This window comes from Haliaeetus leucocephalus, unplaced genomic scaffold, assembly GCF_000737465.1.
Source record: "Haliaeetus leucocephalus isolate CR32 unplaced genomic scaffold, Haliaeetus_leucocephalus-4.0 Scaffold802, whole genome shotgun sequence".
In the NCBI taxonomy this organism is placed as follows: domain Eukaryota; kingdom Metazoa; phylum Chordata; class Aves; order Accipitriformes; family Accipitridae; genus Haliaeetus; species Haliaeetus leucocephalus.
The window spans coordinates 4,502,192-4,527,734 of record NW_010973238.1 but is presented as its reverse complement, the minus strand read 5'-3'; the positions used below and the strand labels follow the sequence as shown (position 1 = coordinate 4,527,734).

Below are 25,543 nucleotides of genomic sequence, written 5' to 3'. Positions count from 1 at the left end.
TTTCTGCTGGGAGACTGGAAGGAGAAATGGATGCTCTGAGCTGTCCCACGACAGAAGAGGCTACCCATTATGCAAGTGGTTTGCAATATTTTCAAGACTAACTACAAAAACACATCCTCAAGTACTGTTTAATTTTACAAGTTTCCTTTGCGGGGAACAGAAGGAAAGGAGTAAAATTTGTAGTTTCCAGGAACCACGTGAAATGTTTATTGATTGATATTAAACATTTACAGAGAAGTCCAAATTGGGCTTCATTTTAAATTTGAATGATACTAGCATGATTCTTGCGGATGACTGCTGCAGCAAGAGAAACATGCTTGTTAGTGCTACTTACAGACAGGCATTGAGGGCGGGTCTGATGAGCGTTATGCAGTGTGACAGAGGAGACCTGGGGTTAGGAGGCACCCTATGATTGTTCCGGCAGGAGGGTGAACATTAAAGGTTCAGCTAATGTAGGAGCAAATACTGAGTGTAGCATGCACTCACAGCTGTCACATCACCCACCAGCTGACACCGAAGCGTTCAGTCAGAGATCCCTTACTTTTGCAGTGGGTGGTTTGGAGTTATTTTCCCAGGTACCAATGCAAGGGATTTACACAGAACACAAGGAGAGATCCAAAATGAAGGCACGGACCGTAACAGACACGGGACCCGATCCCCCTGATTCCCCAAAGCCTGGATCAACCGATACCTAAATGATTGTCTGAGAGTCGCACTTTCCACTTTGAAGTACCTCTCTGGGGCAAGACAGTGCCCGCTGCTCAGGGTCAAGGGCGCCCCTATGACCAAGAAAAGAATCCAAAAGGGACCCTGTACCTAATGGCTATGTGACAGTATTTTCCAACTTCTGGTTTCCAAAAGTTTAAAGTCATAAAAAAATAAATCTAGACAGCTCAAATCATTTCAGCTAATTTACAGCTTGAATCAAATTATTGGTTCTTAGCACAGACCTCTTTTAGACTTTCTGGATCTGCGGTGTACAGAGCGTGTGCTCTCTTTGAAACGGTCACAGTTGACTTCAGGAAAGGAATGCATACAAATAAAAGAAGAAAAGATATGAAGCTGTTCAAAGTTCTGTTTTTAAGGATTTAATGTGGGCAAAGGATTAAGAAAAATATAGTCATATGAACACAGCATGTAAAGTGTCTGATATGACATTAAGAATATGAGTAACAATATGAGACAGACTGGCAATTAGAGCCTGCTTCTGCTAAAAATCCACGTGGGCAGCCTCTGTGACAGCGAGGGTCTGAACATGTGGATCTCTGCTATTCAGAATTTGTATTTAGTTTAAAATTAAGCCAAACTAACTATTCTTTCCAAATCCATTAGTAAGAGTGTTTGTTGGTTTTTGTTTTGTTTTAAATGGCTAACAATTTAAATCCATATTAAAACACATGATGCTTTTAAGTGCCAAAATATTTAAAGGTGAACTGCTGGGGGTAGGTTGCTAACAGCTCGCTCAGAAACATCCCAGAGTAAAAAGAATTGCTTAAAAATGTAAGGCAGGGCAATGTTTCTGTCACCAATTGCCTCTCCCTCTTTCCAAGATAAAAGACTCTCTGATTTCTCAGCTCTTTCAGGAGACACTGCCAGTTGAGCATAACAAAAAAATGCAATTATATTCGCAAAATATGACTGTTAGACAGCCAAAGTATTCAAATTATGGGGACCTATGTAGATTAGTGGTTTCATTTTCACAAGTGTTCTGTATCAACAACTTGCTGACTTTTGATAAGAGCTGAGAGCACTGAGCAGGACTTAAAGAAGTTGGTTTCAACCGTGGCTGTTGAGAAAGTTGTTCTCTGCACTCACAGGTGACCTCATTGCTAGAAATAGAAATATATTTAGAACTTCTTAATCCCATCAGGCCCCCAGTTGTGTTTACAGATGTACCTAAAGCAGGTTAGGTATCTCGTTCTAACAGACTTCAAATGATGCAGACCCATGCTGAAACGACTACTTGTGCAGGATACCACTGTAGGCAGCCAACCCATTCAGGCACATCTGTAGGTCCCACTGTGTGCCTCTCCCAGATTTTTTTCCTATGAATGTATATGTAAGTGTATGTGCTATACCTAGAGCAGCAGGTGGGCAGTGGGGTTTACAAGTGCATGCGGGTGGGAGGATTTGTTGTATTTATGTGGCGTAAGTAAATAAACACAGAGATTTGAATTAAGAACTCAATCAAGCATTTAAGAACTTAAATCGTCCTTCCCTTTCATGGACAATGGAGAATTTTAAAATATCTCAATATCTTAAAAAAAACCAACAAAAAAATAGTTTGTCTCACATTTACTAATACATTTTGGAAACGATAAGATTTTACTCAATCTAAGAAAACAATTGTGGAAGATTTCTTTGTTTTTTTAGCAACCACTTTTACAGTTCACTTTTAAACAGGACTGAACCAATTCCAGCCCTTTATACTCTCTGAAACATGTTCAAAATTTTAAAACATATTGAGATAGTTGTATGAAATTTATTTTTAGAAAGAAATCTAAGTTAAAAGATAGTTGCATTGTGTATCTAAGTACAACATTGAACCAATGATGTAACACGAGTGGTTCATAACACAGAATTGTTTGGCCAAACTCAGCTTTTTAAAGGGTTTCTTACTGCAATATCCAAAAAATCTCATAATATGTAGTGCTATCCCAAATGAGATTACACATAACCCTTTGCCACCATCCCTTTAAATTATTGGTAAAGTAGGAAAATGTAGAAGAGTAAAAATAACAACAAATAAGTGATTCTTTTTATGCTTTGCAGCAGTGAGCGTATCACAAAGCACCTCAGCACAGCACACTCCAAAGCACAGGGATCATGTTCTGTGTCTAGAAATCTTTCAGGTGACAAAACTGATTTTTTTTTGTAAATAAGAAAAGAAAGTAGCGAGTGGAGTGGTGAAGATACAAGTCCTCATTTGCAGCAAAAGATGTGACCGACATTAAATATTAGTTGAATAAATTCATCCAGATACTGACACAGAATGTATCCCATGGTGTAGTAAATTGCTGTAAAATTTAGATGCATCTGCATATAGTAAAAACAAAAGGCAAAGCAGATCCAGCCAAGTTAATAGCACCCAAAAGTTAGGAGAAGTGAAGCATATGTATTTTCCCTTACCAATTTTCTCAACTGGTGTGTTCAAAGGAAGAAAGCCTTGTTTTAGCAGCTGATCCATCATCTCTTCATCATCTGCTTGGATCTCAGAGACCATATTACATGGGATAAGGCCAATTCTTGTACAGGTTTCTCCACGATAGAATCCATCAGCATCTTTGTCCCCATAAACCTGTTATTCAAAGAGTGATAATGATGGTCAATAAAGTTTTTAGCATTTAGGAATTTTAATGCAGGCTAAATGGTTACTAAAGCATAGACAGATGACTACAGTTTGGATGTGGAATTATATTAGGTTTTGATTACTCTGGCTTATGTTACAAAACTGGAAAAGTTATGTTAATTTGAATTATGACTTCAGATATATAAGCAGAATTTGGACTTTTTTGTTAGCAGTACAAAAAGTGAGAGATGGCACTGAAAGTCATTAGTTTCTCCTTGTGCTGAGCCAAAAGTATACTTAATGGTTTACACTGATTTTTATGGAATTATTCACATGGCACCATTTTTGGTGCCATGTGAACTATATTCAAAATGAAGCATTTGCAAAACTGTGCCAAAGTGTTGTTATTTTGAATAGAACAACTTGTATATGATCAAGAATGGCCATCTAATACTGAACATACTTGATATATGTACTTACTTAAGCTCTGCTATTGTCTTTTCAGAAAACACGAATTAAGGCATAAAAATAGCATGAATTTTTATCAATGAGAACAGGCAAATCCAAAATTTCTCTCTAAAAATGTAGTCCATTCATAAAGGCTACTAATGACACAAAGGCCTAGATTAAGGACTGTACTAAACAAAAATTATGTTCTTAAGGCCAAACTGATGACTGAGTTTAGATTGTTCCTTGTTTAGGCTCAATCAATTGTTTTCTTTCTTTTCTTTAAAACCAAACAAAAGCCCCCAAACCAAGCCCTGCAGTTCAAATCTGAGTTCATTAAGAAAGACCGTTGAATTGCCTCAACTTTCTAGAGCAGGAATGTTTTTCAGTTTTAATCACTATGTATCCATGACTTACCCAGCACCACTACTACTTCACACAGTACAGCATACGTGACCGTAACACATGTATGGGACAGACTTCACACAGCTCCTGGTGGAACTGACCGTCCACCATCCCCACGGCTCAGGTAATGTACAAAAAGTATTTTGAAAATGCAAACTAATCCATCTTCACAACAATTTGGTAAGAAATTCAAAGCAGCAGGTCTCATAGTAATCACCGTGGTCCCAAGTATAAAATAAACATCACTGCGAGTAAATATCTGATGTGGAGTCCCTCTAGACTTTTCAGTGCCAAACGTGTGCATATTTGTGAAGAAGTAATTAAAATACCTGAGTGAAATGAACATTTCTTGCAAAGAAAAATAATTTCTTAAACAAGTTCCATATTTTTCACATAAATCTTATATAAGCAAAATATCTAACAAAGTATTTAACATTAAAAAAATTGTGATTTAGGATACAGACATTTGTGTTAGGATCCAGTCCGACATAGTGGAAGGCAGTCAGTATTTTAACAGCTTAATTTACAATTTTATCTTTGCAATGGCTCGTGTAACAAATGAGTCTATATTTTTTCAGGTTCTGTTTCAGATCACACTTAAATCTCAAATTACCCTTGGACTACCAGCAGCTGTTCTTTCTGCCTCTCTCATTTCTGCCCGTTTTGTACCAGATCGATTAGATACAAAGCTGCAGGAGGAGATGCTTACATTTGCTGATTCGACAGAAAAATCTGCTAGCTTTTTAAAATCAGAGCGGCAAGCTGAAAAAATTTGCCTCGCAGCTGCACAATCATAAGATGAGGCAAGCTGGGATAGAGGGCTGGCTAAAAACATTGACAGAGCCTAACACTGTCCCTGTCACCTGGAATAGGGCTGACCTGTCTTCTGCGCCCTGTTTAAAGGCAGCTTGTGCATTTTACACCAAAAAGTCAGAAAAGGGAGTGGTTTTCCCAGTTTCAGAAGATGACGAGTCTGGAAGAGAAATATCTAACTTCTAGACTTTAATTAATCTTAAGTGTTTACTAGCTAGGAGTGTTCAGCATTTAAAAAAATACGGCAGCTCTGGTACACATGAAGGTACAACACTGAGTGCCTTTGGGGTACCTTTGCGGGAAAGATATCCTCTTTGAAGCACTTTTGCCTGCAGGTTTGTGGCAATGGACATAGGGGCCTTCAGAGTCACAATTCTGGTCTTGGCACCCAAATCTCTATTTAAGTCTGGCCCTAACTATCCAGCAACTTTGAGATTTTTGCCCATTACCTAATTATTTTTAGGCTATTAGCACTAGATATTAGATTCCAGATCCAGTGAGATTTACAGCTTGAACCTCTGGAGGAAAAAAAACCTTGGACTCCAGTCACACAAGTTGCTTTTGCCACAGGGAAAAAAGGAGAGCCTGTTTGTAAAACTGGGTCCTTCGTTTCCTTTGTTTTTAGATCCCACCTTAATGATCTGTCCTTCTTTAAATGGCAGCTCTTCTTCTGCAGCATCAGGATTTGGGGACATTGTCAGCGGATCGTAGTCAAAGAGTGCAACAAATATTCGAGTAGAAATATCTTCTGTGCCGGGATCTGTTTCTGATTCTTCGTAAATATCTGGAGAAAGATGGTCATGTCCACCATAGCCATCTATGAAAGTAAATTCAGAAAAGAACAATTCAGTAATACAAGTTGGCCTCGTCTTTCAACTATTCCAGTTAATATTTTAAAAATATTTGGCATTTCAGTGAAAAAAAAAACAATAATGCGTGTCCTGTTAAGCTTAGTGTTTTGTTGGTTTTTTTTTTTTTAATTGGCAAGTTGTTTTTTTAAAAAGCATATACAATCTGCATGCACTGAATGTGGTGCTGATCCCCTACACCACACTGACATTTACACATGTGAATCCAGCTCAGGTAAGAAAGCAGTTTTTGTTAGGTTTACTGGAGTTTGCCATAAATTAATGAAGCATGTTAAGAGTGACATAATGATGAATCTGATAGGCTTTATCATTACTGCAAAAATAACCATGCTTTGGATCCACCTGTTTTCCAGCACAGCTGCTTCTGCTCTTCATGGACACAAGAAAGCACATCCCAGCTGTGTTGACATACCATGTTTTAGGTACCAGGTTTAAAACATGGTTATAACCTCTTCTCTCCAGACAGGCAAGAAGAAATATATTTCAGTAGTGTTAGTTATTGCAGGGTTGGAACTACACTGCCTATGATTTTGTTTAAACACAGTCAATAGTTAACATAGCCAGCAATGCCCCAAACCAACGCAAACACTAACAAGATGTGTTAAAATCCAGGAGAAATGGTTAGCTATGACTGCGTTTAACTGTAAGCTCACTAGCAAAGATCATCCATGAATATCACGACGCTTGACACTGCACTGAACTCTGTCCACTGCAGGGTACCAAATCGATTAGGACATAAAAAATGAGAATTGACGTTTTGTCTCATTTATCTTTCAGACTTTTCAAATGACCTGGAGAATATGTTTAGCCCATGATTCAACAAAATACTTGAGGATGGACTTCAGTAAAACTGAATTAGAGAATTAGGCCAAAATAGCTAACAATGAGTGTTTTGAATGATGGGTTTCAAAGGCTTTTAATTTTGTTTTGACAGAGCATGTGGCAGCGCTTTCCCCCAAAATAGGCTCTTTCAAGACATACAAAGTTGAAGCCCCCCCAAAATAAAGCCCTCAAAATCACAAGCCAGTTCTGAAAAACTTGGCTTATTGTGCAAGTCCCGCTAACTTCAGTAGGAGTCATGTACTTTTGTTCTTTGCTGAATCAACACTTATCATCCAGTTTATCATTCCTTCACAATGAATAAATTGAGAAAGCAATGTTATGAATTATGATGAAAATGTAGTTCAACTATATAAAAATTTTTCCAAACAATTTTCATATTAATACAATTTTTACTGTAACCACCTCTTACAAATTAAAGACTCCCATTTTTGGTAATAGTTTGAACATTCAATATGGAACATTTTAGAAAAAATTCTATTACATTTTTGCCTCTACATCAGATGCATTTTATTCAACATATTTTTAAACTACCAGAAAAAAAATTTCAGAGCATCACAGCTTTAAGGGAACAGCTACTAACTCTTGGGTCCAGAGCGCAAGAAAGAATGTGAATAGGGAAAAAATGAAGAACAGCAAAAGGGCAGGGAAAAATTTCAGCCAAGAAGCTTTAGGGCAGGCACAAAGCACAGAAAGGAAGTGTGGGAGAAGGGCACATGTGGGACAGAAAGCAATGGGACACAAAGGATGGGATTCCTCTCTGTTCTGTTCTCCTCCTACAGTCAGGTTGCAGTCATTCTGTGGTTCATACTGAGACCCACCAGGCAATGTAAAACAGGTGGCTTAAGGGGTGTTTTGTTTTGGCTTTTAAATTAAAAATACTGTTTTTTGCATCCAATTCCAACTGCAGTTAATGGGGGTTAGGTGCAAACATGAATTATAGCCAAATGTATCTCTGTTAAAAGCACTGGCCGGTACAGTCTGACTCAGGATAGTCATGTTTGCTTCAGTGAACCAGAAAGCAAATAATCTCTAGATTAGCTCATTAGCCCCTTATCTTACTCTTTCAAGAGGTACATACATATATTATACATATATGCACACATATAATTGTGTATGTAAAATCTTAGTCTCTGGATGCAGCCAGCCAGATTCCCAACTGATGTATAGTTGCAACCACAGCTGCACTGAATTCACTAGATCTACACCGATACACACAAGCTGATGATCCGGTTGTAAGTCAGTCAGATCTGTTTGCTTGGAAGCTCAACATTAAATTAGGATTTCCCTAAACTTTCAGGGCCCCTTTTGTTTCATTTCAGACATCAACAAAACCCTAATGTGTTTCTTAGCTCTATATATGGCATGGGCTGCTTCTATGGGTTAAGTGTTAGACACTTCATTTTACTGTGTTATGAACTATGAAAACTGAGTTGTTGATCATGTAATGATTTCTATGTTGATGAAGCAACAAATACTATCAGTAGTGGGTATAACTGCCTTCCTCGTGTAATACAAAAGTTTGTCATTATGGTGTAATTATTCCTAAAAATAATAATAATTTTTGTCTTCACCAAGTGACACAGCCAAAGTCCTGTGTGGTCACTGATAAGACCCCAAATCTTCGGTTAGCCCAAGCCATAAAATCTGAATAACGTTTGGTAACTGCTTCCTATTAGAGGACCCTAATAGGGTCGCGATATACCAGCTACTCCTTGTCCCTGCCCAGTCTATACGAACCGAGTGGAAATGTGGTCATTTGGATGAATGGTCGTTCAGGTGTATACAGTAAATACTGACTGGCATTAGTAGCGGCATAGCTTCACAGAGGTTCATGCAATGCAGTGTGCTTGGACTCAGTCGAGTATGGAAAGGTGGCTGCACAGCAGTTTCAGGACAGAGGACTGAGGGCTGTTTGTCCCTTACAGCTGAGCTGGAGAAACTTACCTGAGAGCAGACAGGACTTAAGAGCTAGTTCCCCTGGCATTCTGCATTGCATGCAATGTTGTCATACAGAAACCGCACTTGTTAACACGCAGCTCTAAAATGGGTCTGTCATAAAGGATGAATAATGTTCGGCATACCGTATCTATATTCAGAGGCCATGGTACGCTGCTGAGGCCATTTCTTGTGTCCACCAATGCTGCGATAATAAGCTTCTTCTTTTACGGGTGAAATATTTCCCTCACTACCTGACCGAGACCGACCGCCTTCACTGTTACTGTCCATTGTAATTTCTATGGAGAAAAAGGGAATGATCTATTAAAACATATTGTATAGTTGCCTTTGCGGAGGCTCCTGCGGGCAGGCTTTGCCTACCCTTTTTTTCTGACTTGCATATAGTAGGAAGGCTAAACCCTGCATAAGCTTTGCCAGATGCCTCAGCCTCTAGAAATCCTTCTTCAGCAGGGGAATCACAGAAATGTGTATCTCCTTTTTTTAAAGCATCTGAATTTTGTGCTTTTTAAAATTCATACAGTGTAAATATTGTTTGTTAGCTCTTTGGATAGGAATGATCTTTTATTATGAGGTTTAAACACTCCTACCTGCCAGATCTGCAAGGTCAAGAGCACTGTAAACTGTTTCACCTTCTAAGTATCAACCTAAAAACAAAAATTAATTAATTTACTTAAATCCTACCTGAAAGAAGATACTCATCTAAAGTATTTATACCTGAATGGAGAAAATACCTCAAAGAATTTAAATTCTGGAACATTTTGGAGAAAGGTTTTACCATTGGGATCCTAACGTCATTACAATTTTGAAGCTCTTTCCCACTAATTTAACCTCCCAGACCTGCCTTAAGAACTTTCCATCACTAAAGTGACCTGTTAGCTGAATAACTCAGCAAAAATTCCAGGCACACATGTAAAGGAATAAGCTGCTGCCAAGAAATTTGGAATCCACATTTTTGAGCTATGTGCTGAGGCCAACAACAGTTTCATGTATTTAAGCAGTCTTACGTTTTGGCTCAATCATATTTACTTTCTTCTTTCCTTTTATTTTACTCTGCTTTTCACTTTGTGGAACTACGTATTATAATGACACATAACTTTTCTTCAAAAACCATACTTGCAGCCCTTATTCATGGGAAACTTCCTCTGTCAGTAGGAGTTCTGAACAGCGGGTTTAAATTTATACAATGCTCTACTACATGCTTTCGGATGCCCTACTTTTACCACATTTTATTTATCTGAACTCTTGATACACTTCATATCTTCTAGATTTTTTTCCAGCAGGCTTACAGGAAGCAACTTTTGTGCAGAGTTTTATCAAGTGTTTAGATTTGCTTCACTTAAAGTCATTTATTACAGTCTGATGCTGAAAGTAAGAAATATTGCATACGTATCTTTCAGCAATCTTAATCACTGGTCTTTGAGTCAGATATTAGGACTCTTGAACTCTAAACCACATAAGGCCTTTCAACAGCTTCATAGCAAACAATTTTTTTTTTGTTAGATACTGTACATAATGCTCAGTAGTTTGCTTGTTACCAGCATTAGACAATATTGTAATTTATTCCTAATGGAACTTCCCCAAAGAGCATTTGTGGATTGTACATAATACAAAATACACTAATTCATTCTTTAAGTTACACTGAAAGAAATAACGTCTGTGATTTTATTTTCTATCTAATTATCTGTTTGAGCACATATTAACTATCAGAAATTAATTTTTTTACCTGATTCCTAAGCTATTGAACTACTAAACAGCTAAGTCAGTCATTACTTAACGGTTTCTGTGTCCTAACTTTGTTGACAGAAAGCGAGCTCTGATCAATTAAATCACTTCCCTTTTAATTAAAATGAAAAGTAAAAGGAAACCCAAAGGATTAATTCAAACAAACATGTCTACTCTCTCACTATTCATAAAAAAATGTTTCAGCAGATAATATAAAAGAAAGAACTTAAATACAAAACTTGCTTTAAGTAGTCCAAACATAAACCAGAAATCTTTACTCCTGAGAAAAAAAGGCTGCTTTCAGAGAAAAAGGACATGAAAATCTAACAGTCTTCACACCGTCATCTAAAAGCTATTTGTTTCAGCTAACAATAACCTGTCAATGGAAGCACAAGAGCCTCCTTGAAGCTGATTCTCCCCCATGCCATTTTCATACCAGTGTAATTCCATTGACATCTGTGAAGATTATCCTGGTTTACACCAGGACGTGGGATGAGAATCAGCCTCTGACCAGTCATGCTGAATTGAAGACACTAAGAAAGTTTCATGAATTACGGCTGTGTGTGTTTTCTGATCTACAGTTTCAATAATAATAATTACTATCTACTAGATATAAAAATAATTGTGCCCACTAGGGGGATTTTGCTTTTTATTTACAGTACAGGCATTTTACTGTGATTCTATGAAAAGGGAAAATATTAGCATTCCTTAATGATCAGTCTCTTTCCTTCTGATAATCCCCATTTGTAATGTCTCTTATTCACATAAATGTCAGCTGAGAATTGCCTGACACTGCTTCCTTCTCCTCGTCACGATGCCTACAGTATTCACAAATTAAAGTCCAGGTTAGGGACAGGAACTGGACAACTTTACATCTTCATGGAGTAAAGTTCTGCTCATAGCTCACAGAACTCTCTCTGCATTTGTTTTGCATGTGTTCCCTGATTTTCAGCGTCAATATTTCTTATTTGTCAGTACAGAGTGCAAGTTTTAACAGATATGTATTTGTCCATAGTGTCTTGATTCCATTATCTTTTCTGCACTACTTTTTGGATTTTCTGGTATACACCAGCGTATAGTTTAAGTCATAAGCAAACCAGAACAGGGATGATTCTGTAAGAAATATCAAATCTAGTAAATATATGCAAGTTCTATTAACTTGTTACATTTAACAGCTTCTGTTTTTCCTGCTAAATTCCAAAAAGTAGTCAAGAAAATGGAAAGTGAATACAAAATGATGGTTGATGAATGGAAAGATGGATGGCTGAATGGATGGCTGAATGGGTACATTTATTTCACTGATCATATAGTAGCCTGCCTGCAAATTTCTTCTTCAGTAAGATCTAACAGTACCTAAGCTTAACCAAACTTAGAAAAGGTCCAATACCCACTAAATTCAATGAAAGGGCTCCCAGTGATGTCAATGACTACTGATTCAGCCCCCCTGTGAGACCCCAGTACACTCATATTTAGATGGAGGTGTTCTTAGTTCCATTTCATCCCATTTAAACTAAGAGTAACCATGGTTCAAGACAAGGTCTGTTGTTTCTTTTTTAAGGACCGCCTTCCCAACTCTGAGGCTGCAAAGAACAGAAATGCACCAATCTGTCCAACTAACCAATGGAAGGGACCAACATTGGTCGAGACCTTTGTGGCACTGCACTGCCATGAGAGGACCTTCGCCCTGCATGCTCCGCCCTTTCAGGCCGTCCTGCAGATGATGGATTACCTAAAAGCTAAAAAACAACAACAGAAAAAACAGGTTTGTAAGTTACATGCATGGTAAACATTATGGTTACATGGTTGGACATTAATCAGGTCAATCACATTTGGAAGCGTAAGCTCTAAAGGCAACTAAACTTAGTTTTTAACTGAAAGGTTAGCTGAAAAGTAAATACTGTTGCCTGGCAAACCTGCAAAAGAAAAAAATGGTTCCCTGATTTATGGCAGAGTTTTGTAACCAGCAGTCACACATCAGAACAAAAAGAAAAGAAAAGAATAATTTTTGAAATATTCTTTTGCCTTTGTTGTTGCTGCTAAGATGATGTTATAATCTCCTGAAGAGTAGTACAACCAGTCATGAGCGCTGTGGAGCTTGGACTGCACTCAAAAGGCAAGCTTTTTTGGTATTCAGCTATATAGCTTTGTCCAGTTTGCAGCATGTGAACAAGTGTACTTCCTTCTGTCTTTGAGCACACTGCTTTTTCTATAATGGCCTTCGGTTGTTATAGCCTTTTAAAGGTCATTGGAACACGTAGAAGGGAATGTAGACACACTTCGTCTCACATCACAGCTGTCTCTTTCTGTTCACTACCCTTGCAGAAAATGTTGCTATTTTAATAACTAAATGATACTATTTTAATGCTCTCCAGAGTTTATCATGCAGTCTTTGAGATTAATACAGCTTGGGCATCAATTTTAACAGGAGAAATTTTTAAGGATCATTTCAGCATAAACTGCTAGGCTAGAAGAGCAGGCAGCTGATTTCTACTCTTAGACGAAACACATTAGATTTGAGGTTCCCATTCTGGACTGTTGCAGACTGAGAGGGTAACAAACTTGCTTTGGTCTTTAGGGAGCAGGGAAGCCTATGGATGCACCTATCAAAGCGTGGAGACTCTGCTATAGATTAATGGACAGAAATGCAAATACGCAAGATCACACAGAGGCATCCTTGAAAGACATGGAATGGCCCTGGCCTCTCCCATTGGAAGAAGCTGTTTGCCTGCATTCTCATGCAGAGATGCAGTCTGCAACTTCAAAGGCAAGAAGAGATGGTCTAAAAAGGAAGGCAAAGTAGTGAGAGTGCAGACATAAGGTAGAAAATGGAAATATGATGAAACCTGTGACTCCATAAATCTGGGTCACTGTCACACTGGGGGAGAATCTTGATTCTTGTCCGGAGATGTTTCATGATAAAGAGCATATCCTGAAAATTCTGGGAATGAAGTGAATAAAAACAACATGATGAAATGAATTCCTCGACATTAAAAAAAACAAAACAAAACCAAACCAACTGATGAAATATTTTTCCAGTTAAAATGCAGCTTTTTTTTCAAGCAACATTTAGATGGGCAAAATAAAGAAAAACAATCTTTTGGAAAAATTATAGTTCAGCTAACCCTTAATTAAAATTTAGATTCAGTTGTCCTTTAATAAAAGCAGCCATTATTGTAATTTGTTGTGTGGGAAAATCATTGTAAGGCAAATTAAACTGATTTCAGCATGACACAAAAGAGGACTGTAAAGGAAAATGCAGAATTATAAACAAAAATGAATGGGGAGGAAAAAAACAATGGGAAAAAAGTAGCAGATAGGTCCAAAGGATGGACTCTAAAAATTAATTCAGAAAAAAAGAAAAGAAAAGAAAACAAAGAACGAACAAACGAAAGAAAACAGACTGATTTGGCAAGCAGATGTTAGAAGGAAGATTTATTTCACACACCAGAGAGTCTTCTGCATCTCTGTGGGATGGCTTTGCAAGTAGACCAGCTGCCCTAGCATCAGCCATTTTTAAGTCGGTCTTCCAGCCTCCCTGAATATCTTCATTAGACAAATTATCTGTTCTATTGCATTTCTGAGTCTCATACTTTTTCTCGTAACTGGGCTTGACCTGTTCACTCCTGGGCTCTACAAAGGAAGGACCCAGGTCACCAAAATCTTCTTCGATGCTGGTTTGTCTCGTTAAAGTTTTCCTGCGAGCAAGCAATGGCCTCATGCTCTTCCGGCAGGAACAGTTAGCAGTCTCTGCACAACAGCTAGATGCAACGTTGGCAGAAACTGAATCGCAAGTATATCTGAAATTAAAACGAGATTCTTCTTCTTCGCTTCCACAGTCTAGTCCACTGTCTGGGCTTCTCGATAAGGACCGGCTATATTTACATCCTTTGTCGTCTGCAGCAAAATCCTCCATGCCTGAAATTCTGTGCTTGGCTGGGTACCAGAAGTTGTGCTGCTGGTCTTGATTGTAGGGCCTAGGTGGTCTAGAGTCTCTAGCTATTATGGGATTCTTTTTATAGGGCATACCTAAACCCTGCTTGTACAGCAGTTCAGAGTATTCACCATCCTCTTCAGCTACTTCTGGAATACTGAAAAGCTTTTTACTGTGATGTATCTGCTGTGAAAAGTCAGGCTGTTCCAAAAAAGTGGCTTCAGTGGTCTTATTCTTATCGCACTCCTTAAGATTATGTAATGTTAAAAACCAGACAGGGAACAAATAGTGTGTGACAAAAATAAAATGGGAGGGAAAAGGGAGAAGAAAAGAAAAATAAAGACAGAATTAGTTTTAGAGCAATGGCAAACGTAAGACATGCAGCTTATTTAGTGAAAAGGATGTCATGCTTTGAATGAGAATCTGTGAAAAATAAAGACGTGATTAAGAAGTTGCTGGGTGTCAGATACAACATGAGAGGTCAGTACAAACAACTGAGTGATGCTCTTAACAAGAATAAACCCATGCATTTAAAACAAAGCAATAAAAGCTGCATACAGGTTCCAGCATGGTGAATGAGAATGACATTGAAACACAGCACTAAGGCTTAGTATGTTCCTTGCCCCATGCCAAATTGCTATTTAATTTTTCTTTGTAACCAGAACCTGTATCTGAGAAAGAAAATTCTATTCTAGCAAGCTTTCTTGCTTTGCATCTGTAAAAGCATCCTATATGAGCAGCAAATACTCCTAAATCTCCTGCCACAGGAAAGCTATTCTGCAGACATCATTAAAGGACTTCTAGTTTCCTTTGTAAAATTTAAAAAAAAGGCACCATTTTTAAAGCCTGACTTCCACAGAAAGAACCCTGAGAAGCAGGCCGCTCTCTGATGTCACTTGGTCTGCACTGTCATCAAATCTCTCATCATAACCTCGTACATGCTTGATAAAACCAATATTTAAAAATCAGCCTATTAGCAGAAGTAAAAATCTCTGTTTATACCGGAAGTAGGTAAAAACTATCCCAGCCTGGATAAAATAAGCATTCTGAACATGATAGAAAAATTACAAAATATATCTATTACATTTACACAAAGCAAAGGTTGGTGTGACAGAAAAATCCTATGCAGTATCTTTGCTGGACTCTGAGAAGAGAGAAGAGAATAATGATGCGGGAGGTGTTGGTTTTGGCAGAGTTTATAGATTCTACATCATGGAGGTCACCTCTCCTTGTACTTTACTCAATGCCCAGATGAGGTAGGGCTCTGGACAAAACAGCACCCATAAATAATGACAGATCATCTTGGAGACTTCAGCAATACCTCTCTCTCTGAGCATATTAAACTTAACTGGGTTTTGGATGTCTTCCCCTTTCAAGCATTAGGAACTTTCTAAGTTACTTTATGATTGTATTTGTTTCACCTATTTTCATTCATTTTTAAAATGTATATCACACTTGTGAAACTTTTGAGACAAACTGCCATAAAAGTGGAAAAAAGTCAATAAATATGAACAAGGGCAGTTTTGAATGGAGCTCAAATATCCCACATTTTAGAATGTTCCGATCAGGTAAGCGAGTTGAATCTTCCCTTGATCACTCGTGTCAGCCTTTGTTTTAGGGAACCTTTGGAGGGAATAATAATCTCCCAATAAAGCAAATATATATCTGCATGCAAAATTTTTTCTTGTTACTTGGGGGCATCTATTAACTCAGGAGAGAATAGTCAATTACAGCTGCAAGGGCATGGTTGGCATACTTTCAGATGCAAGAGGAACAGGAATCTGATGACATTATGGAAAATTCAGTAAACATGGTTTTCATTTTTTTTCTTAATTACTGATGTTGCAAAGTGAAATTGGATCTAGTGAAAGAGGGGGAAATTATCAAGCACTTTGGGAGAAGAATCTGACCTGCATTTTGTATCGGAAAACTTACCAGCATGGTGGGCCATATTCTCCAAATGAGACTCAGACATCCATGAGTCCTTCCTCAGGAAGTACTCATATACTGTATTCCACTTCTGCAGAATGAGTCAACCAACCATGCCCTTCACATACACTACTACATCAAGAGAAGTATGCCTGCAGACTTTAACAGGTCTAAAATTATTTACTACACCAGTTAAGGGTCTGGGCCTTTCTTTGTAAATATCAACATTGGCAATACTAATTTAAAACTAAGAAGTAAATATACTTTCTGATGCATAAAGAACAAAAACAGTCTGGGGATAATTCACTTTTTCCCAGAGGAAAGGGACAGAAGCAGCATGCAGAACGATTTCAGTTTCAACCTTTGTGTTAGAAGAACAATAGAAACACTGACTGTATTTTCTTTTGAAAATGTACCTGTCTCATTCCAGATAGTATCAGAATAAAAGGACTGAATTTATAGTACATGAAAGCAGTTACAAGAATGGTCAAAATTCTTGTATGCATGAGAAAATAGTATTGGGTTTTAGTTAAATAACAGCATATTGGAAGAAAAATCAACCTGTGAGTTTCCCTGTCATTCAAGTTATCCAGCTTTCTAAGACAACACAATTTAGTGTAATTGCTAGACACATAAAAAGCAAATACAATTTACACGTACAAATATACTATGAGAAATATATATTCTGTACTGGGCAGGTTCAACATTCTACATATGCTTTAATTGTTATACTAAAGTTGTCTTTCATGGTGAATATTCCTGTGTAGTGTTAAAGCAGTATTTCTGATAGGTATTTCCTACTGTCTCTGGTGATTCCTTAATAATCAGAGCACGAGGATTTCTGGTAATGCATTTATCAAACAAAGCTGATCCAACTCCCTTTCTTACAAGCACGCTATAAAGCCTGTGGAAGAGATGGGACTAGCACTGGAATCAGGGACAAATCAGTCAAACACAAAAAACCTAAGCTGTTTTTTTTTTTTCCTATACATAAGTATGTTTATATAAATCTTCTTGCTCAGAAACAACTCATTGTCTGGGTAGCACATAGCACACGTAGTATATTGTCATATAGACATGGGAATGGTCCCCAGCTACAGAACAGAAATTGCAACTTCAACAATTACATATAGGAAAATATTCAATTAGTTAAAAGATTAGCTATCAAAAAAAAAAAAAAAAAAAAAAAAAAAGGAATAAATGTATTAAAGTGGCCTTGACATCATAAACAATGTTCACCCCAGTTCTAGGTTTATACAACAGTGTGAGTTTTAATGGTCTGCAAAATCCGTAATTGACTAAAACAAATGCTTTGAAGGAAGAATCAAAATATGGAGGTACTCCTAAGGTTTCTCTGCAGTCACAATTACCTTAAGTGCATTGTGTGAAGTCACACTGACTCGTCGCCTTCCTCCATCCTCCAGCTGCATTTCAGAGTACAGCTCTTCCTCATCTTCTTCCATAATATCGGACAAATCAGAACCTCGGCTGCTCTCTGTGTGGTACTCTTCACCATGGCAATAGTGAGGCTAATTAGACATGGTGAGAGAGAAAAGTCTTTACTGACTGTAAAGCTGAAAATCCTTAGTATGACATCAATGAGGACTAGACCATTTCCTAGGTTTGAATATCACGCTAATGACCACATAGAAATTATGTCATGTAGCTTGCTGCTCTGTTCTAGTAGAGAGATCATGTATAATTTTTTTTTGCCCATTTAAGCTGCCAATTCAAGAAATCCAATCTTAATCCCATAGGTGATACAAAAAAGAATGTCTGCATTCACAGTACCAAATCTAGTTCTAGTCTTAATTAAATTCCCTTGATTTAAAGAGGTCCTTCATGCATCAGTGGACTTGCTGACCAAATTGTAAAAGCCCTAAGGTAACTCACATATCATCTGTTCTCACAGCTGTTTGTTACATCACATTGTAATTTAAAAGTGATCAGCATTTAATTCTTGCAGGATGTTATCATCATTGTATGATATAGTTAGCTGATGGAATTTGAAGCTTTCATTCTCTTAAACATTGTAGGAATAGACTGGCTAAAACTTTGTCTTTTAAAATCAGTCCAAATATTTCAAGTTCCTGTAAGTTTCAGATTAGTTGGAGGATAAGGAGGAAAAAGTACGTCCTGCTGAATTGCTAATGTTAAAATAGGAGTGGCCTCTGTTAAACATTACATCTAACAAATCACATCATAAACAAAACTTATTGTATTTCCAAAGAGAAATTTTCAAATGGAGTCATCTGACTGTCAGATTGCAGTAGAATATTTGAGGAATCAAATATTCTAGAAGTACTAGAATCCTAGAAATTACTGCATTCCTTCCCCCAGCAATACTAATGAAAAAATAATTTCTGTAGTACCAGATGAATTCCCATAGCTATGTAACACGCTGATAACAATCAATCCCAGCAATGAGAAGAAAATATCTGCAATAAGCAATTTCTCCAAAGTGAAGATGGATTTGCCCTCCAAATACAAGAGGCAATTTCTCCTCTTTTTTAATTCTTTGTTCTGGAGCTATAAAGATTCTAGGGTGAAGCCTTTAGCAGTAATTCTCAGTGCCAAGCCCATAAGCGTTTTCAGATCCTTCAGATATATTATATTAGGATCATCTTAGAAAAAAAGTCACTGCAGTTTCAGAATGTTTTAGGTCTCTTTTTGAAATTAGAAGATTAGACTATATCCTAATGGTTCATTTTTCACATCTAAACTTCGTGGCCCTTATACTAAATTTTATTATTTCATCAGTTCCATTCCAGCAGAACCCTGGTCCTGTTTTTCACAGGAAATCACTCCTGCACTCCTGTTCTCAGCTGTATTTAAATAGACTTGGGGGTTGCACTGGCACAGTACTACAAAACTTGCCCAACTAAGTGCACAATGCTTTGTAGATTGTTGAAGGCCAATACTGCTGAAATAAAGCCCTGATTGCTTGGGCAGACTACAGAGACCTAGCAAACTGTCTCCAAGGCTTATCCATTGTGGTTCTAATAACAGGAATGCCTTGCTAATGCCGTTCGATTATTTACATAAATCTTCTAATTCAAGCACTACATTAATTGAGGTATAAAACATAACTAGGAGATATTATATAAGCAATAATTACACAATTCTGCCTGCAATCAATTATCTGTCTATGTAATATGGCGTGCATACTCTGTGTTCAATAACTGGGTGCATTTATAATGCAGATTTCCAGTGAAACTTCTATGGCCACATATTCCATGCACTTGTGGTTATTATTTCACATGTTTTCTAGCACTGTCCTTCCTGCAAATGTCCCAAGCTGTCTCTAAATTTCAGGTCTATCTCCGATACTTATTTCCCTTGTCCTTATTATTTATTTACAGAGCAAATCAACAGCTTGTAGAAAACAGTATCTTCATATATTTTTGTAACAAAAGAAAGAATGATTACTCCAATTTTAGTCTTGGGTGACAGGCCCACTGACCCAGATGCTCAGAGGTATTGAGATGCATAAATACTTGTGAGGATCTGGGCAAGAAAGACCAACTTTCTCAGCCTGTGAGAGACTGCACACCCCTGTTTCAGAATTGTGATCCATGCCACCCTTCCCTGTGGGGCATTTTAAATTGGAGAGTTTAAAATCAATGTATCTTCCTACAAAATACAATGTGGCAGACATGAAGGATTTCCATTAGCAGCCATATCTAATGCTAATAAAAACCTTGATGAAAAAACATTAATGTTACTTGCATTTGCTTGCACTGTTTTTACTCTTATCTATGGAGTAAGGCAAGTCAACTGATAGAAAGCCAAAGACCTTTGACAGGGAATCAGCGTACAGAATAGTGGTTGCTTCTGGAAGATACCAGCAGCACATGAGCATTATAATGAAATTAGCAAACTAATAATTTCTTAAGGAGAAAACCACCGCAGATTAGGTTTCTCGAATTATTTCTTCACTAACAAAGCAAGCAGTAAAAGTGATCATCTTTCATAAACAATGCAAATGAGCAATTAAACTACAAATAGGTATATCTCTGAAGCTATAAAATAAACTTTTAATAATCAATTTACACTTAACACACTGCAGCTGTTTTGCCAGACATAATTTCACTGCTATTTTTCAAAGTGCATTTTCTGACGTAGTATTTTAAAGTAATGAGGAATTGTTTCAGCCTTACATGAAAACTAAATTTTGAACCTAATCAGATCTGAGAATACTTGTAGCCAGAGAGATTTCAAATCTAGCTTTGAGGACGTTTGAAGTAGATTAACAGAGCTTAATCTTTTTAGGCTTCAAGGAATATACACTTTGAAGGTTCCCAGCCTTCCAATGTTCATATCCAAACCTTCTATTTTGTAGAGCTTGGTAAAGCAGACACACTCCAAACCACCCTTTAATGATCTGTGGTAGTAAGTCTACATGGAGCAGCAACTTTGTACTCACATGGTAGATACCCCCAAGTTTATTTACCAAGGTTAAATAGGAAGTTTGGTTATCAGAAAGATGAAGTTGATCTTGGTCCCTTACAAACTTTTTTACTCTAAACTTTTTACATTAGGCCTTCTTAATAAGATCACTGGTTCTGTTAGAAAATATTGTCCTCTTTGTGTCCAGAATAATTTTAATTACATACAGAGGTACAGATGCATCTCACCCACAAGCACATTCTGTAAGCACAGCATGATTGCATGTATTCTAAAAATATTGTATGTGAATCACTGTATGTGAAGATGGAACCAAATAAAATCTTGAAGCCACATACTTAGAGACCTGGAAGTTTGGAGCAATGTTTATACATTTATAAATGCTTGAACTTCTATAATAAACGGAACCAAAATTCCAGAAAGTCTCAGCACTGAAACGAGAAGGAATGCTGTTGCTTAGACACTTCAACGTGGGAGGTCAGATGTTTGGCTAACAAGATTATTTGACCATGCTAAGTCACAAGCTAGAATATACATCTGTCTTGAAAGTAATGTAATAAATTACTTGATATTTGTTTTCAGTGGGATCAGACTAAAAGCTGCACAGATCTGCAAAATTCTTCTGGCAACATCTTTCTATTCATTACAGTATGCCAAATATATACGGTGTTGGTTTTCTGCTAATTAGGATTACAGGCTATGGCTTTTATGGAACACAAAAATCCTTCCCCCTTTCCCTTTTTTCACAGCATGTTTTCATATGCAGTAGTAACACATCACACAGAAAAAGCCCAGAGCCCAAACATGACATTCCAGTCACATTTTCTATTTCAATTTTTTCGGCTTCAGTTTTTTCAGTTTCCAATGCTTCAGACTGCTGCATGGGATAAGGATCTATAGATGCCTGGTGCCAAGCATTCAGTTCCCATTAGACAGTGTTATGCTCCAGTAACAGGACATTCATCTACCTCCCCACAATTGAGCTGCTTGTCTGTATAGTTACCAATATGGCTACAATAATCAGACGGTGACCTAGACAGCCTGCTGAGCTTCATAAAATACTTGTTTGACCAGGCTACTTACTTGCTTTCCAAGTTCTGATCCTTTCAGGAAATCATCAACTGAAGCCCCCCTTCTTTTGACATTAGGAGAATCATAGCCGTCTTCCTCATCATCTGAGTTAGCATACTGGGCTGCATTACTCCTTTCGCTAAAAACGCTCCTCCTCTCCATCTAGCAAAGCAACAAAAAATGGAAAATTGTGAAGCACACCTGTTCCTGCAACCAATGGAAGAAATGGCAAATATAAGACATAAAAACCCAAGAACAGCATGTTTAAATATACTCATGGTTTAAAGCAATGGTAGTTTCCCCTGACTGTAACCTTTTCTGAGTTTTCAAGAATTTTTTGCTCGTCATATTACTCTCACTCATAAACAATTATATGCTTTTATGTGACCATGAACTCAGCTGCTAGCTTTCTTCCCTGTACCACTTATGTCAAAATTCTCAGTATTCTACAGTTAAGAGGCTGCTAACGAAGACACTAATTTCCCTTGACAGAGGGTTAGTGGACAACCTAGCCACTACTACCAGCCTCAGTACAAAAAAAAGCTACAGAATGAGACTTCGTGCTCTTCCTCTGCTCTGAGGTGACTCTTCCCATCAGCTACTGATTCCTGCTGCTTCCTCTCATGACAATGACCATCAGCCATCTAACAGGCTGGATGAAGGGCAGGGAGAAGACACATAGCTTCTTCTGCAGCAGCCTACCACAAGGGAAGGATTTCTGCTACTAGGGACTAAACATAACAAATATCATTGGCAGAATTTGATTTAATTTAAGGTGGATCCATCTGTAAACTTCTGTCCAGAGCCCTGAATTAAACATTTCAAGCATCACTAAAATTAATGTAATTAAATGTGGTTCAGAGCATATGTTATATCAGCAATTTTCAAAAACAAACAAAGTATTTCAATTCTCTTTCCCTATATGGTTGTTAAATCAACTTTCACCTCAGAGTGCCCAAGATACTAATTGCCTTTTCTCCTTCTATTGAATTTACACCAGTTTGCTTTACTTATAAACAAGAGGAAGAAATATACACAGGAATATATATGTATTTAGCAGACCTTATTGATCCAGAATTATTCAGCTCCCCCAAAGCTGTATCATCACCCACTGGCTCAATTCTGTCCCAAAACAGGGACAGTCAATAAGTTGGGGCTGTTAAGACATGTGTGAACTGCCAAAATTAATGGAGTTATTTTGGAGATACGATGGGAGACTGAAGACTGGACATAACAACTGATGACTACCAGATGAAGGACCAAGACAATGTATGAAAAAAGTGACACCAGAGCTTGAAACAAGTAAGACAGTTGTGAGCAGCTTGTGATAAGAAAGTAACTGCCCAGGGCACTGGGAGTATTTAAATATTGTATGCTTGGGTAGGAAAACCAGAGCACGTTGTCAGGATGCATACACATCAGCTATGCTGACCCAGGAGCCTCAAGTATGGGATTTAAATTAACCAGCAAGCATCTGAGTCACTACAGCAGCCATGGGTCATAATGGTCTCAAAACCAGGGAGTCTCCTTCGGGCAGTGCTGCTTCTCGCAGCTACAAAAGGAGCTGTAATGAAAAGCTTTCACGTGGCAGCTTATGTTGAAGCAGTTGTAAACATCTGTGGAAGTGTAGCGCTGAGAAAGGGGCACTCTTGAAGGTCGAATATGTAAAATTGCCTGCATGCCATAACAGCATACAAAATAGTGGTTTACGTGCATCTAAACTGCTATTTGCTATTTAGAAAAAGCAGATGGTTTTAGAATACAAACATGTCTCTTATCTGACTGCTGATTAGATTCCCTTATAGAAATGAGACTCTGTCCTCATTTTGTAAACCATCAAAAAGATTAGCTCTCAGAGGAACTCTGCTCAGGACTTCGGTTTATCTGCCTATTTCCAGACCCATTTTTAAACTGCCCTTTATTGTTTTGGTCTCTTTCAAAGTACTTCAGTACTTGGTTGACTTTTCTCACATAGGCACAAGCCTCCCTTTTAACTCCTGCAGGATCCAAGCACAACTTTGATGATTACTATTTTTTTTTTTTTTTTTCCCCAGAAGTAAGGCTCTGCATTTTTGGAGACAACCTTTCTAGTGATGTTATGGGGTTTCTACACTGATCAAAGGCTGATCAATGCTCTTCATGGTTACAAGCATATTTGTGGAAGATGGCACAGAATTTTAGCACACTGCTTCTTCTCAAACTATGGATCTTCATGTTTTCGGAATGATTAGCTTCTCCTTAAGGCATATGATGAAAAAATTCTTTGATGGAAAGTGCCACAATGAATAAAGCCAGCCCCAAAAAGCCTTAAGAAAAAGTTTGCCTTTACCCTATTGCTCTCTGCAACTCGTTGTGCAGCTTCTCTTGCCATGGCTTTTGCGACAGTGTTTGGGACGGGTGTGCCTTGAGGTTGAGGGAGTATTCGGTTGGGTGATGGAGACCTCCTCCCCTGAAGTGGGCTGTGAAAGTTAGGAGCAGGTGGCTCAAGCATGTGTCCATGAACAGGAGATGCCGAACGAGTCTGCTCCCATGACTCATCCATTTTTAAATGTGGACCTAAATGTTCTTCTTTGGTTTCTGGGGCTCCGGCACTTGCTAATGGCTTAGATTTGGGAGCAGTTCTGGGGTGAGGGGTTGGAGGCACCAGTAGGTCAGATGGAATGGCAGCAACAGAAGAATCCACTGATTCCCCTTGCGCAGAGAGTGTTCGAACTGTAACTTCCTTTGCTTCCAAACTCCTTAGTCTCATTAGCTCCACCAATGTGTTCTCTGCTGTTGGAAAGATCACCTCCGCCACCTGAGTACACAAACAAGCAACTTAGTAGCATGAAGACGTTCCCCCCTCTTAACCCCACTAAAGTACAACCTTCAAAGTCTTAACATGGAGTGAATTATTGCCAACACAAAGTGGGCTGCAAGAGCCCACATGAGGGCTCCACACCCATTAGCACCGGTTGTCTTTAATCCTTTCAAACCATTTGTCCAAAAGCTTAAGTGCTTCTGGAAAGGAAGCTAACGAGCAAGTTATGCACAAACAAAAAAGTAGGTTCTACTGAAAGCTGAGAAAACCCTGCACACATTCAAGTGCTGTCACACTTTTATTGTTGCCTTTACCTGCCAGTTGGAATTCACCTAATGTAGATGGTCACTGTTACGCTGGAAGGAGAACTCACCCGTTGACCTTTCGCGTAAACCCCATAGCCCATGACACTGGCGCCATGGGAGGTCCCTGTTGCTGTCAGAGTTGGTGGTTTCCAGGACACCTGTATGGTTGCTGGCGTGGACCCAGCCCGTACACTAACATCTTGAGGTGGAGCTGGAGGACCTAAGACAGACAAGACTGGTCACTGTTGAGCTGTAGATGGGAACTACGTAAGTCAACAGATATACCTGCAAGTTGGGAACTACAGATCTCAAAGCACTTTTTTATTAAGAAGACAAAATATCCTTATTGCAGTTATTATGTAAAAACAGAAGCACAGGCTCAGCAGGTCACAGAGCCAGGAACTGACCCTCAGCTTAGAGCCATTAACGAAGCTATATTTCTTAGCAAGATGGTCCGTACTTGCAATTTGCTCTGGACCTATTTTTATCCCTCCAGGCTGCATAACTGCTACTTACTCTGAATGCAGAAGATGTTAACAGAAAAATGCAGGGAGAAAAAGGCCCCAGAGTGGCACTGTTAGTGGAAAACTGCTGCAGGTGACAGCAAGTGACTTTTTGGTATGTATCTCTGCACTGAATGCACACTACATACTCAGAAATCACTTTCAAATTCTGTCTCTCTGGACCATCAGTGGCTCCAAGTCACAATTTATAGGCCAGAATCACATTGACACTAAGGTGCGATGTGGACTGCAA

The 25,543-nt window shown here is 38.3% G+C and overlaps 1 protein-coding gene across 3 annotated transcripts in view; it reads right to left on the bottom strand.

Moving 5' to 3' along the window:
* Window positions 1-25,543, bottom strand: part of RIMBP2 (RIMS binding protein 2) — a 149,013-nt gene that overhangs the window by 5,548 nt on the left and 117,922 nt on the right. For 2 of the 3 annotated variants that reach the window (XM_010581738.1, XM_010581739.1), the window contains 7 exons: window positions 24,856-25,007; window positions 24,012-24,479; window positions 21,695-21,844; window positions 17,575-17,733; window positions 11,963-12,080; window positions 5,587-5,771; window positions 3,130-3,298 (listed from right to left, as the gene is read on the bottom strand). In XM_010581738.1, coding sequence (XP_010580040.1) covers window positions 3,130-3,298; window positions 5,587-5,771; window positions 11,963-12,080; window positions 17,575-17,733; window positions 21,695-21,844; window positions 24,012-24,479; window positions 24,856-25,007 — 1,401 coding nt within the window. Of the gene's footprint in view, window positions 1-3,129; window positions 3,299-5,586; window positions 5,772-11,962; window positions 12,081-13,789; window positions 14,522-17,574; window positions 17,734-21,694; window positions 21,845-24,011; window positions 24,480-24,855; window positions 25,008-25,543 lie in introns of all 3 variants that reach the window. The other variant, XM_010581737.1, reaches the window with a different exon arrangement.